Consider the following 14377-nt stretch of genomic DNA (forward strand, 5'->3'; position numbering starts at 1 on the left):
TTCTGGAAACTAAACAATACTAACCAATACACATGTCTCACAAGCCTCTTGTACCAGCCTGTGTCTACTACAGGGCTGAGTACAGAGAAGGGGGTTAGAGACACATATAAGCTGAGAAGAGGTGCATGGGAATCATACCGGCCCTCAGTATCATCTGGGCCCTGGTCACTAACCAGTGCTTGGGAGGCGCTAGCTCTGACTCCATGCCCTTCTCATCAAGGTACAGGAGCCAAGAAAGGCCAGTTGCTATGGCTACTTTCTCTAGATGTGCTCCAAGTCCCAAATGCAAGCGGGCCTCATCACCTCTCCCAGCTATGATCAGTCAGTGGTGGCTGCTGGATCCAAGATGGTGTGACAGGTTTCTAGCTGAGCCTGGAAAGGCCCACGAGCAGCTGACCAAATCTCTGCCAGGAGAGCATGAGTGGAGAGGAGCTGGGTATTTGTGACTTTCCATAAAAATTTCCCACATGGAAAACAGACACCCCCTGCTCACTCAGCAGTAAAAGCGGAACTGGTCCCCAGGAGTCTAGACTTTCTAGGCTAAGCTCTTCCTGACACACCCAGGGCTCTCCCCTTAACACTGAACAGTGGGTGCTCTTGACCTCCCCCGCTACCGGCCTCAGAGAGCCGCTCTACTTCAGATCCCACCTCTGGAGCAGTTTCTCCAAGGGCCCCCAGGGCAATCTTGTGGATGGTCTTGAACTCCCCCAGACCCATGCTTTACCTTTGAAGAATGGGCATATCTTCCACACTGTGGCCGCTCCTTCTCGGTTGTACTGGCCCAGGGCCAGTTCCATGTAGAACAGAGGCATCCCGGCGATGATGAGGAACAGAGTGTATGGAATCAGAAAGGCACCTGAAGGACAGAGAGGCAGCATGTGACCTCCCCGGAGCCCTGCCCAGCCTTGCGCCTGCCCCTCAGGGTACCTGGATCCACATTTCCAGAACCTCAGGGTCCTTGTTTCCCGGGTCCCTGGCCACTTCCCCAGGGGTGCTTGGCACATAAATACAGTGACACAGAGCCACGAATACAGATCATCGTCACACTGATGGCAACTGTGGGTGCACCAAGAAGAACCATCAGTCACGCTAATGAGGTTCTGTGGCCTGAGCAGTAAAATCTGGCTTCATCAAAGCGGAATGGGTTTGTTTCTTGCAGGATTCTTCCAGCCTTTGATACCCAGGCACAGAGTGTGCCATGAGGATGCTAAGAGGTACAGCCTTTACCCAATTCCTGCAACTGCAGAACATTTCCTTGCCCGAACCGACGCTCTGGGGGAGGCCAATCTCCCCAAAGCCTCCTGGGAGAGGTCAGAAAATGGCGATCAGAGAGGGAGAGAGACATGCCCACCTATGACTGAGTTTCTAATTTGTCTCATTTTCAGTTCCCGGGGGGCTTTCCCAAACACAATCTCACTGGATTCTTAGTTTCACTATGAGACATCATCAGACAGAGTCACTATGTCACTCTGTCGGAGGAAACTGAGGGCAGAGTTGAAACAGTGTTGTTGGCGCTGCTGGTCAGTGACAGAAGCAGGATTTGCATTCAGGTCTTTCGGACCCATGAGGCTCCCTCCCCCTGTGACAGGCAGCTGAGGGGAACCAAACCCCGGAGCAAGTCTCTGACCAGGGAAGGAGCCCACCCGGGGCACAGCAGAAACTAGAGGGGGGTGCCCTGCCAAGGAAGGGGCAGTGACTCATCCCTGGGAGAGTTCCCAGTGGGATGAGCCACGGTTGAGTTTCAGAGATGACCCTCCGCGTGCCCAGCAGCCCCAAGGTGAGCTCACGGGGCTCTGACGCCGTGAGGTGACTCACCGGGATATGCGCCGTGTCAGCCCCGGCTACAAGTGGTACCAAAGCAAAATGCCAACTCCTTTTCCTGATGCAGCTGGAGGTGGCCGGGCCAGATCCACACTCGTCCCCGCCTCTGGCCTTTGGCCGAGATGCCATAACCTTGGAAACGAAACGCTCTCTGGCCCACCCACACCAGCAAAGTGCAGAAACTGGGAGATATTTCCTGACGGTAGCATGAGGACTAGAACGTCCTGGGCTGCATTCCAAGCACTTTCCAGGCAAGGTCTCATTCCATCTTCACACCAGCGTTAAGCTGCAGAGATGATTACCATCTCGATTTTACAGAGGATTACGGCGAAGTCACATGGCACCCCGGGGTCAAACGCGCCCAGCAACTCAGATTGTCAATCTTCACCTTCTTCACATGGTTTCTCCTGAGGAAGCCCAGGGCTCTAGACGACAAAGCATGAAGTGCTGTAGCAAGAGATGGCCCAGCATGGTGGGCACAGGGAAGAAACTGCCAGAAAGTGAGTACCTCCTATGTATTGAGTCGGCACTGGGCACTGGACATCTGGGATCCCATCTACCTTACCCAGAAAAATCTAAGGTGGCACCTGATAGACCCATTTTTCAGAGGAGAGAATGAAGGCTTGGGGAAATCAAGTGACTTGACCAAAGTCACCCAGCCAGTCAGGGATGGATCTGGGTTTTAGGCCAAGGTCTGCCTGCCTTCAGAGCTCCAGAGCCATTCCCAAGATATTTTGCAGATTCCAGAACATTCCAGCCTCAGTGAAGACCATGAGACTGAACAGGGTCTTAGAGGGGAGTGTTCTGTGTTCTGACCCTAGGGGTCTGGAGCCAGCTTAGACCATCTAGTCTGTTGGTCATACCCACCCTCCATCCCCTGCTCCACGCCTGACTTCCCTGCAATGCCCAGACGCCCACCTCTCTCATCCCCTGCTCAGTCCCTGCTGTCAAACTCCACTCTTGACCCTCCCACACAGAGAGGGCTGATCTAGCACCTGAGCCCACGTCTGTCCACGGTGGGACAGCAATCCCAGTGGGGGCGGTGATGCTGATGGCGGTAGCTGGTGACAGTGACACTGGCGAGCACCTGTCATCTGTAAGCCACACACTAATTATTCACGTAAAGCCATCCTTGAGAGAGTCACCAGTATCTTGTCCAGACTAGGAAATAGGCAGCTGGGCTTCCGACCTGGATCTCTGTGTGCCCCGCCCTGCCTGTGGCCACCCACTACTGCCCTTGGGAGACCGCAGCCAGAGAGGAGGGGAAATAGAGCTATCTGACAGTTGAACAGGACAGGTCTGAAGACCGAAGTCAGTGGCCCACGGGACAGCGGGGAAGGAAAAAGCTGGGAATCACGGCTTAGATCTCCGCCCTGTGGTTTACTGCTGACAACAAGACATTCTTTTCTATAACAAAAGGGAACAAGCAACGTCAGCCAGATAACCAGGTGTCTAACCTGGGAGAATTTTCTCAACTCTTAAACCTCTGGGTGGCACCTGCCAATGAGATTGCCTAGGCTGGGATGTGTTTTCTCTTGTGCTTGGCTGGGAGTCCAGCAAGAGAGAGAAGGAGGGAAGATGATGGGTCTGCACGGGCCCGAGGCTCTTCTCCGAATGTGTCTGATGTGGACCAGCCACCGAGTTGGGAGCAAATAGCCCAAGAACACTCCAGAATGATGGAACAGCTGAGTGTGGCTAAAACCCAGAAAGCTGCCCGGTGGCTGGTGCCTTCTTCTCCAAGAAGACATTGACCAGCTAGATGACCCAAACCCCTTTGCAGAAGGATCCGGAGGCAGCTGGGGCAGAGCTGAAGAGCGGGAAAGGGATTTCCAGGGTGACTGAGGTCAACTGAGGAGGCCTTTCTTAGAAACAGGCCTGCAGTAGCTCCTGGGAAACTGAGGCTGGATTATACCCTTTCTAGAAGTTACCGTCCTGCAAGGTCTATACCACCACACTCCCACGGGCCTGCTACACATTCATGTGTAGTACTACCTGCAGCAAACAGCCTCGCACGAGGCCCCAAGAGCAGAGAACCTCAGGGGCCACAAGCCCACAATCCTGTCTTGATTCTGGAATGCTCTTTGCAGGTGCTGGTGTGCAGACCTGGAGAAATGCCTACAGGGCATACCTCCTGAGCCTTCAGCACCTATGCAGGGACACAGATGCACACCTGTGCACACTCACGAGCTTCCTTCGCACTGACACCCACAAACACATGGGGAAAAGAACTGTCAGCCATAAAGGGTCTCTGACTAATGGCCTTTGGATGAATTTCGTAAGGAAAACATCTGCCCCATCACCTCTAGCCCAGTGCACACTCCCTGACACCCCACCACTACATGGGAAACCCTACTGGTCACAGAGAGGCTCTGGAATCTTCTGTGCCAATGAAAAGTCCTCAGGTAGGGAAGCCCCATGGTCACTAAGTTCCGAGTGGGAAGCACTGGGGCCGATGAGGAGGGCAAATGAGGAGGAACTCAGGAAAGGGGAGAGAATGCCTACAGGGGCTCAGTAGAGGTGGGAGGGCTCAGGCTTGCTGGGGATTTGGAGTGGGGTGGGGAGAGTGTGATCAGGGTGGGGCTGCAGGAAGGAGAGGAGGGCCCCCTGAGACCTAGCTGAATCCACTTTTTCCTCCAACTCTGCCTTCTGGCCACACCTTGATATACCAAGAAGTGAAAACCCACAAACCTATTTCCTGGGTGCCTGTAGCCCAGATAAGAATGGTCACTGCCTATGGCTCTCACCAGATCTGCATGAAAACCCTGGTCTGTGCTGCGACTTAGATTTGTGCCCCTTTCCCGAAGGCCCCAAAGGCATAGCAAACATAAGGTGTGAGAGAGGGTGAGATTTCTGTAGGAGACCGTGCTGCTCCCCGCTGGTGCACGGGTGGGGTTGGGGGCAAGAGTACACGTGGGGAGCCACACCCCACATTTTCAACACGACACATCAGGCCACGTCTTTTAAATCAAACATGCTCTGTCTCCACAGCTAGACTTTCATGACGGTTCTATTACAAGGCTGCCCTGCCCTCCTATAGCTCTGCATGGCGTGTGATAACATAGGGGGAGCTGCATTTGCTCGCGCCCTGCTTCTTCTCCCCCTCAGCACTGTCCAACGACATGCAAGGCCTTTTGCACACACATGTGGACTCCTGCATCCACATGTCTAAGCTCTGTCCACACCCCTGCAGACAACAGGTCCCCCAGCCTCCCCTGGAACCCGGGCCCTGCGCCCCTCCAGTAAGACCACACGACAGGTGGGAGGTAGGAGGTCCACGCAGACCCAGAAGGGGGTTGGGGCGTTTGCACAGGAAAATCCAGGGTCTGGGTACCTGGAGTGGTGGGATGGGGGAAGGATCTCTCAGGCCTGGCCTCAGTGAGAAGGAGAGGAGGGCCAAATGGGGCTCTCTGAAGCACAGGGCCCAGGGCAGACCGCCTGTGACGTAAGATATTTGGTCTCTGCTCCAGGTTCCTGACACAGAGCTCTTAAAAACCTCTCAGTTTTCTGCGGGGGGTGGGGGGTGTGGTGGTGGGGGGAGGATGACAAGAGTGTCTTACACAGAGCTCCTAAATCCCTTGGAATTTTTCCGGGTGATAGGAGGACCTTTTGTTCTAATGAGACAATTCTTGGAGAGCCCCTGGGTGGGGCCTGGTCCCCAGGAAGGCCAGACCCTGATTACAAGCTTGGAACTTTCAGCCTCCCTCAGCTTCCAACCTCTGGGACAGAAAGCGGGGCTGGAGATGAAGCTGGTATCAATGACGCCCATGTGATGAAGTTTCCATAAAGATCTCTGAGCTACAGAACTCGGAAAACCTGCGGGTTGGTGAACACACGCACGTGCCAGGAGGATGACCCATCCCAGCTCTGGGAGGGCAGAAACTCCTGTAAAATCTTTCAGACCTCGCCCCTCGGACCTCCTCATCGTGCTTCTCCCTGGCACCCTTTAGCATACCCGTTGTAAAAGGCTGGAGAATGTATGTCAGTGCTTCCCGGAGTTCTAGGAGCTGCCGTAGCCGATGATTGCACCTGACGAGAGAACCAGGTGACTGCGGGACACCTCGCCGGGCATCTGAAGTGGGAGGGGTCTTGCGGGACTGAGCCTGAACCCGGGGGGGTCTGCTAACTCCAGGTGGGCCCCCAGCTGGGGTCTGGAGAGTTGGAGCACTGGCCCGTATGGGAAAGCACGGAGGACAGGCTACGTGTCACCGGTTTGCTGGGATAACTGGCAATGATGGAGGAGAAGCAAGTACCTGGCACTTAGGGGGTGCTCTGTGCATGCGAATCGTGTCCTGCCATCACTCAGGGCCGCGCATGCACAACGCACCTCTGCAAACCGGAAATCGCGTCGACCATCACCCGTGGGAGTTGAGGGTCCTTCCCAGAGCACAACCTTGAATGCCTGCTGGAGGCTCCCCGGCACGGAGGGGTTTTGAGGCAGTCCCTTGGGTCCTCGTGTCCCCGTCCCAAGGGAGGCTGGCTACTCCGCTTCACCCAAACAAGAGTGTGGTCCACAAGCAGGAACGGGGTCAAGGGTTCTCCCAGGCCACCGCCAGCCCATGACCGCAAAGGGCTCCCACAGTGCTGCCCAGAAGGCCCTCAGGAACGAGGGACCTGCTCCCCCATGGCGAGCACTGCTCAGCCCTCAGGCATCAGGGCCCTGGCAACTGCCTCAGTTGAAGATAGCCACTGTACCCAAGGCCACGTCCCCTTCCCAAAGCACCTGTATCCACTAACAAGCTGTCATTGGGGCATAGTCCTGGCCTCCTCACCTCAACTCAGGACAAGTCTGGGGGGGCCATCCTGGTCTCCGAGGTTCCCATGGTCAGCTGAGGCTTTGCTGAACCTGGTGGCCAACCTCTCCATCTGGCCAGCACTGCTTTTTCCCTTTCCCTCAATCCCTACCCCACAGCCTCCCCTTTCGCCTTCCTTCTGGCCTGAGAGCCACGGAGAACAAAACAGATCGATCTTGTCCAAAGCGATGCTTTGCGGACTGGGTGTTAGCCTGAACATCCCCTCTGAGCCTTTGCCAGCTAAACAGCTGGCTTCGTGTGGCCACTCCTCTAGGGAAAAACTCCAGTTCTTATACTAAACCAAGCCCAGATCTTCAAGTTTGTCAACACAGACACCGTCCAGGGTAGCGTATTGGAACCATGGGGTGATGCCTTGTGGTTCCTCCTCCCCCAGACTTATCTTCTCTTTAAGGGCCTCAAGGACCACTGTAGGCCCCTTCCCACTGGCCTCTGGATCCCCCAGTAGAGTCTTGCAGCCCTGGACTCCTGCCTTTCATGGAGATCAGGCGGGAGCATGGGTGCGCACACCTGCAGACACTCCTACCGCTCTAAGAGCGGGCTCCCCGCAGAGTGATCTACACATTCCAGCTGACCTCTGAGCTGACCTTGGCTCTGAGATCAGGGGACACCCCCAGCGAGGAAACATGCCCACGTCCTGATAGATGGACACCACTAGCCCCTTTCAGGAGGGCCCTGGGGGGTGCAATTCGGGAAACCTGGAGTTGGGGTTACTCCTCCCCATGTGAAAATTCTCCTTCCGAAAATTGACCTTTGCAGGATCTGACCTGGTTATTATTAATGAAGCTGGGCTTTCCCTAGAGTTCCTTGAAGGTTGGGGTTTCCCAATCTTCGTCCTGGTCTCTTGAAAATGAACATAAAAGGGTGTCCTGGATGCTCAGAACTACATTCTGGAAGGAAATGCTGCCCACAAAGAACAGTAGAACCTCTTCTCCCTCATTCAGGATATAAGACTTCCAATAACAGAATCCAAGATGACGTTAACTTCTAGGATAGCTGCCCTAGACTACGGGGAATTGCCTTTCAGTCATCTCTGTGTTCCTGGCATATGGTGGGCATGTTGGAATGCTTTCTTGTGCAGAAAGTGGCTCCCAGCGGTGACTCACGTGGAGGGTGCAGCTAATGAAAGCCCCAGGGCCCTCCTCCACTTGTACTGTAACCTAATCCTTACTTGGGCAGTTGGGTCTGGGACCACAGGAAAGGGTGTAACATTTATCCCCGTGAAATCCCGTCTTGCTGGAAACAGCTTCTTTAGACCTTTTTGGCTAGATCAGAGCAATGAGCCTCATTCATGCTGATGACCCCAGGTTCCAGACTCAGCTCTAGTCTCTGATGAGCACCAACTAGTTCTTGCAAACTTATCTGTGGGGGGCCCCATGCACTTGAGCTGAACGATCCGTGCCGGGCTTGGCAAGCCCAGAGTGTAGGTGGCCTCCTGTAGGCAGGCTGGATGTGAGGGCACCGAGTTGACAAACCTCTGACCTCAGCACCAACCACCATTTCACATTCAGCCTCCAGAAGCCCAGATATTTTGGCCAAGAGGGTTCCCACCCCCATATAAGCTATGGGTACCTGAGACCCTCAGCGTACTAAGGAATGGAGAAGAACCCTATTCGGGACCAGAACAACATGTCTGGTGCAGGAATGTTAATCCCCATCTTCCAGGTGAGCAAAGAGCAGTGGGAAGAGGTTAGACTCTCAAAACCCAGAGCAGAGCCCAGCTCTTGATTCTTGATTCCCCGGGCCTAGGTGTGCCTGCTGTCCAGCCTGACTCCCCTTCCTTAATCTCTTCCTAGAATGGATTCTGTTCCCTCAAAACTCAGGACCGTACCGTACTCCCGGGTCTAGCCTGTAGTTAAAAATCATCAAACACTAACAACAACAGGAAGAAGTCCATTTGCTGGCCCCTTCTATGTGCCAGACACTATTTTGAGAGTTTTGCTTATGTCATGGACATCATCATCCTGCCGGAAGGTAGACGCTTTCTCCTTCTCTGCACAAGGAAACTGAGGCCTGGAGAGGATGAGTCCAGGGCTTCATTTCCAGGATGTGTCGGGCTCAGATTCAAACCTGGGTGTGTCTGAGCCCAGAGACCATGTGTCTGACTGTACAGGACTCATCTCAAACAGAAACAGCCTTTGCAAGACCCCTTTCCTGGCAGGGAAGGCCGACGCAGAGACCCAGGCGGTCTGCCCACACCTCCCTGGGGACCAGCCCAGGCCAGGCCCAGGACCACAGGTGCAGGGGAGACTCTAGCCCCCTGAAAATAGCCCCCATGTCCTCGCACTGTCTCTCTGAGAATTTCCAAGACTGGCTTCCCCTGTTGGTAGCCTCCCACACGTGTGCATCCCTGCAGCTGGCCTCTGGGAAGATGTTCAGACAGGCTGATCGTTCCCAGGAATTTATTCAGAAAGTATTAGCCAGGGGCCGAAACAATTGGGACCTTTGTCATTTCACAATATGCTCCAGTGTACGCCAGCGTGCACAGCCAAATGTGGAGGTTACCATGTTCAGATTGGCACCAGAAGATCACCCGGGCTAGTAAATAACAGGATGCAGGGGGCATCCTGGCTTGGGCGTGATGCTGACTGAGCCAGGTCATCACAGAAGGATAGGTCTTGGGGGGGGGGGTCATTGAGGCTCCTCTCCCGCTGTAATGGGGAACTTGGGCTGAGAGAGGGGCTGGGCCACACCCAGAGAAGCAGACCTGGGATTCAAACTTGGGTCTTCGGGCTGCTTCCACAATTACAGGACACCCACCTGCCAACCTGCTGGCCCATCTCACTGGCTGATTCTAGAATTATAGTTAAGAACGGATACCCAAGGAGCAGCCAGGAGAGCTCAGCAGGGATGAAACTCCAAAGGGGCCAAGCTGAGCTCCCCCAGAGGGCTAGGGGGTAGTTTAGAAGAGGAGCTGCCTTCGAGTCTGAAATGGAGGGAGAGGCTGCATGGCTTCCTTGGGTCAACCATGGACACGGTGACCAGTAATGGAAATTCACTGGTACAACTTTCCCACCCCTTAATATGGCATTCAAGGTCTCTAGGGCTGAGCCCTGGCATGCCTCTCTGCCCTTATCTCTGCTGGCTTGCCCTCCCACCAGCCCGCACTCCTGGTCTCTGAGATGATCTCACGTGCATTCTTGAACAACAAGGATGCCTCCTACTGTCTCAAGGCTTATCCATGCACTTCCCATCCCAAGGGGCTGAGCTCTGAGGACTGTCCCCAATCCCTTCTTTCCCAAGCAGCCCCTCCTCAGGCCTTTAGAGCACTTGTCACCTCTCCCATCCGTTTCCCACATCATCAAACTGGTTAAGGGACAGAAGCAGCTCCCTTTGCTAGGGGCCATCCTCCCTGTCTGGCTCTCCACGAGCCTTATATCACACAATCCCATCCTCACCCTCTGAGGTGAAAACCATTCTTTCCACTTGACAGATGAAGACACTGAGGCAGGAGAGGTCACCCCAAGTCTGGCTGACAGAAGTTGGAACCTGGGACTCCACAGCCAAGGTCCCCGGACCCCTAGCCTGCCGGCCCCATCCGACCAGCGTGAGCTCCCTGTCTTGGTCAGTTACTGCCGGGGGTTCCCGCTGTCTGATCATTCCATTCATTTACTCATTCAGTAGAAGTCTGTTGGATGCCTTCTACCACATTCCTAGGATCTGGACCTTATTTTAAGCCTTTGGGATAGAAGCAGGAAAAAGCCAGTCTATGCTCTCGGTGTGCCCTGCCCCCATCTGTTTGGGTGACGACCACACAAAGCGATAAATAACCGAACAGCTCAGGTGTGTGATATGCAGGGTTAGGGGACCAAGGAGAGGGAGATTCCCACCCAGTTTGCCTAAAAATTGGAACCTGTGGCAAAGTGGCTGAGTTTGTGCGCTCCCCCTCCCCGTGTATCACCGTGCATGCAGCAGGCGTTCATAGCTGGTGGCAATGGCTGCAGGAGCACAGTGTCAGTGGGAGTTCGAGAATATTCATCTAGCCAATGTGTCCAACTGACCATTTGGGGGGCTTTTAGTTTCAACCAACACTTATAATGGGAAATGGCGTGTAGTGATGTGACACTTTAGATGACTAAAGCCCCTGGCAGGCAGAAGTGGTGAGGAATACACGTAGGGGGTCCCTACGGAACCGAGCACTGTGCCTCACGTCGGGAAGAAGCCAAGAATTATTGCTGATGCGTGAGAGGGCCTCCCGCTGTGTAGGGACACACAGTCTTGGACGGCCCCTGAGGACATGCCGGATGGTTCATCTCGGGGTCCATCTTTCATTCGTCACCTCCCCACCCACTAAAAATACACGGAATCTGCCTTTCCTCCCTCCCTGGGTCCAAAGGGCCTGAATTCTCTTAGCCAACCAGAGACTCTGGAAAGGCTACAGCAGCTAACCATGGAAGAGCGTTACCATTTCCCACGTCTCCACCAGAGCGAGGGTCCAGGCAAACGCTGAAGCCAACAGCTGGCTCCCAGACTCGATGGGACCGGTCGCGAGCTTTCCCTCTACCTGGTTCCAAACCCTCCCCCTGCCTGCCTCTGACCATTCAGAGTCATGAGCTAGAGCCCCCGCGGGGCAGGATGATGTGGATAGAGAGAAGTTTCCAGAGCGGGACCCTCTTTGCCAACTTCTTCCTCCCTATCATTTTCCCAGGGAACCCCTGAACTCATTCTAGAAGGGACACAGGACTGGGGTGTTTTGGGCACCAAGAAGGAGCTGGGGTCTTAAGGCCTTGTGTCCAGTCCCCCAGTCCCCCTTTTCCAGGGCTCTGCCCTTGGACTGGGCCATCTCGACTCGCATCCCAGGCAGGTAGGTTATCTGTCACTGGGCTCAGGATGGGGAGAGATCCTGGCTGCTTCCACTGGAGTTTTCTCCAGGCGCCTCTTCCACTCCACCCTGCATCATGGCCAGGACTCCAGGAGGTAAAGGTTTCATCCCAATCAGCGGGGCGTCCTGCCTCCAGGATCAGGCCACACTACCTAGTCTGTGCACTCTGGTGCCTCCAGCAACACAACACCCATCCTGAGAGAGGAGTTCCCTCTGATACTAGCTTCTCTATGTGTGTCTCTGTTCCAGAGTCTTTGTCCCCAGGAGTGCAGGGTCCCCCAGGGACCTTCAGAGAGCCCACATCCTCTCTTCCCTTTTGGCCCAGAGGTCCCTGCCCCAAGGCTCAGAGTGCTGGAGTTAGGGTCCCTGTGTGCCTGGTTGTCACATTCTGTGCACTTCTGGTGCCCCTTCCAGAGCTCTCCAGATCTCCGCCTCTCTTCCTGTGAACCATCAAAAAATCAATGCTTCTCACCCAACGTAGGGCCCCAGATTCTGTCCTTCCACCCATGCATCTATTACTGTCCAGAAGCAAGCCTCCACTTCCCTTTTCCACGGGGAACTGCACTCCTTTTTCCAGGAGCCCTGTCCAGACCCTTGCTGCGCTCCAGGCTCGCTCGCGGGCTTCCTCTACTCCCGCGCGCGTCCCAGCTCCTCCATCCCAGCCCCTCTCCCAGCCACCGCTGAGGACAGGGAGGCTCCCAAGTAAACACCCCCAGCCCATCAAGGGGCTCACCACCACCGTTCTTGTAGCAGAGGTAGGGGAAGCGCCACACGTTGGCGAGGTCCACCGCGAAGCCTATCACCGACAGCAGGAAGTCGATCTTCTTGCCCCAGGTCTCCCGGGGCTGCTCGTCGCCAGCGCGGGACGCCAGGAGACACTGAACGCCGTTGCGCTCTTTCACCACCAGCAGCTCCGCGGCTTTGCGCCCTTGCATGGGCTGCTCCGACCCCGGGTCCGCCCCGCTGCTCTCGGGCTGCACCTGCGGCTTCATCCGCGCCAAAAGCATGGGTGCGGTTGGCGAGGGGGAACGTCAGCGGTACTGGGAGCGCGCCGAGGCTCTGCGCGGATGAAAGGAAAAGATGCGGTCACTAGGCCATCCCGCCCTGCTTGCGCCTCCTGAGACCTCCCGGGAGCGCGGAGACACAGCGGCCAGAGCACACTGGGCGGACGCGGGGTTCTCCAAAACGGGAGCGCGTCTGTTGGGGAAAAAATTGAAACAGTGGGAGTGGTGCGAGGAGCTGAGACGGTACTGAGAGGTGGAGACTGACCCTGTCCGCCCCGTGGGTCCGGCGCAGGACCCCGCAGCGCTTCCCTCATTCGCCCGCTCCCTCTCGCCCCCAAATGGTGGGGCTGGGACACGCGGAGGCTGAGGTTTCCCACGGGCGGGGACCCTACCAGTGCCGTTCGCTGCTCCCTGTCCCCCAGCTCGGAAGGGTGCCGCCTCCAGCAGCCCCAGGAGCCACCCCGGACACTCACCTTTGTGCACGTCAAACTCGCGGGCGCTCTCGCTCTGCGCACGCAGCCGGGGCCTCCCCGGAACACCTCGGCCGGGCGGCGCGCAGGGCTCACTCACGTGTCCCGCAGCGCCGCGATCCCGGGTGCCCCGCCTGGCCGCCGCGGGCTGTGGGGCGCGGGCCGGGGCTGGGCTCCGCCGCGTGGCGCTCGGGCGCGGCCCGGGTAGCGCGGGAGGCACGGGGCGGCCGGCGGGGCGCGGGCTGGCTGGTTCTGGCCGCGCCGGGCGGGGGCCGGGCTGGTAATGTAGCCTGCGCCCCAGGTAACGCGCCGATTGCATTAAGCCCGCGCGGAGCCCGCTCCGTCTGGAGCCTGTTAGCGCTAATGCGGACTGACAGCGCGGCCGGGGCTGGGCAGGGGCGGGGGCGCGGCGCGGGCTCGGGGGGCGACTCGGGGACCCGGGCGCCCGCTGTCTTCCCAGCACGCACCCGCGCGCCAGACACAGCTCCCGGGGGCACCGGGCTCTGACTTCCCAAAACGGGAAGAGAGCGAGACGCCCAGAACTGGGGTCAGAGTCGCGTCTGAGAGGGGCCCGGGAAAAGACCAGGGAGAGCAAATGACCCAAGTCGGTGCCAGCTCTGTCATCTGCCACAGGCCACTTAAACTACCCTGCGGAGTTTCTCCATCAACAAAGTGGGCATATTCTGCTCGGTGCCTACCTAGGTCGGCAAACCTGCTGGGGGCCCCTTGGCTGGCTGGAGGCTGGAAGGTCAGACCCCAGCCCTGACCTCCTCTGTTTGTTACACAGATTTGCAGGTGTGACTCCTGTTCCATGAGGCTGCGAACTTTACTAATTTACCCACACGTCCATATGCCTGCTATGTGCCAGTCACCGCTCTAGGCTCTTAGGACACTTTCCACACAACTTAGGGAAAAATCCCTGGCAGGGTCGACTTTGCATTCCATCCTGCAGGAAAACAAGAAGCATAATAAATAAACACATTGTAGGGTGTGTGGGATGGGGATATGCGCAAAGAGAAAAGTGAGCCTGGGAAGGTGTTGCGGGGTGGTGTGTTGTGGGGAGAGGGGAAGGCAGTTTGGTCAGGGAATTTGAGAAGGCGGCATTTAAGCAAGTAAAGGAGTGAGCCATTTGGGCCTGGGATTCATGCATTTCTTCACTTGTTTGTCTGTTGGTTAATTTCTTCATTCATCAAATGATCACCTGCTGTGCGCAGAAACAGTGCTGGCTCCTGGAGCCATGGAAATAGTTCCTGCCTTCAAAGAGCTAGCAGTCCCCTGTGTAAAGAGTCCATCACAACCCAGTGTGGTCAGGACTGGTTGCAACTACAGGGGTATGGAAACTGGTTGGAGCTGAATCAGCAGGTAAAGGATGCGGGTGGAGAAGTCATCCAAGAAGGCATCACGGAGGTGACAACAGGAAAGGGGATGGGCAGAAATTTTGACAAACCCAGA

The 14377-nt window shown here is 56.2% G+C and overlaps 1 protein-coding gene across 3 annotated transcripts in view; it reads right to left on the reverse strand.

Moving 5' to 3' along the window:
- SLC6A2 (solute carrier family 6 member 2) overlaps positions 1–12976 on the reverse strand; it is a 47323-nt gene extending 34347 nt beyond the window's left edge. The window contains exons 1-3 of one of the 3 annotated variants that reach the window (XM_047712370.1): positions 12929–12976; positions 12185–12648; positions 725–856 (exon numbers count right to left, since the gene is read on the reverse strand). In XM_047712370.1, coding sequence (XP_047568326.1) covers positions 725–856; positions 12185–12458 — 406 coding nt within the window. In that variant the 5' untranslated portion in view covers positions 12459–12648; positions 12929–12976. The other 2 variants (XM_047712371.1, XM_047712369.1) reach the window with 2 other exon arrangements.
- Positions 12977–14377: the final 1401 nt, after the last annotated feature.

Source organism: Lutra lutra, chromosome 17 (assembly GCF_902655055.1).
Source record: "Lutra lutra chromosome 17, mLutLut1.2, whole genome shotgun sequence".
NCBI lineage: Eukaryota > Metazoa > Chordata > Mammalia > Carnivora > Mustelidae > Lutra > Lutra lutra.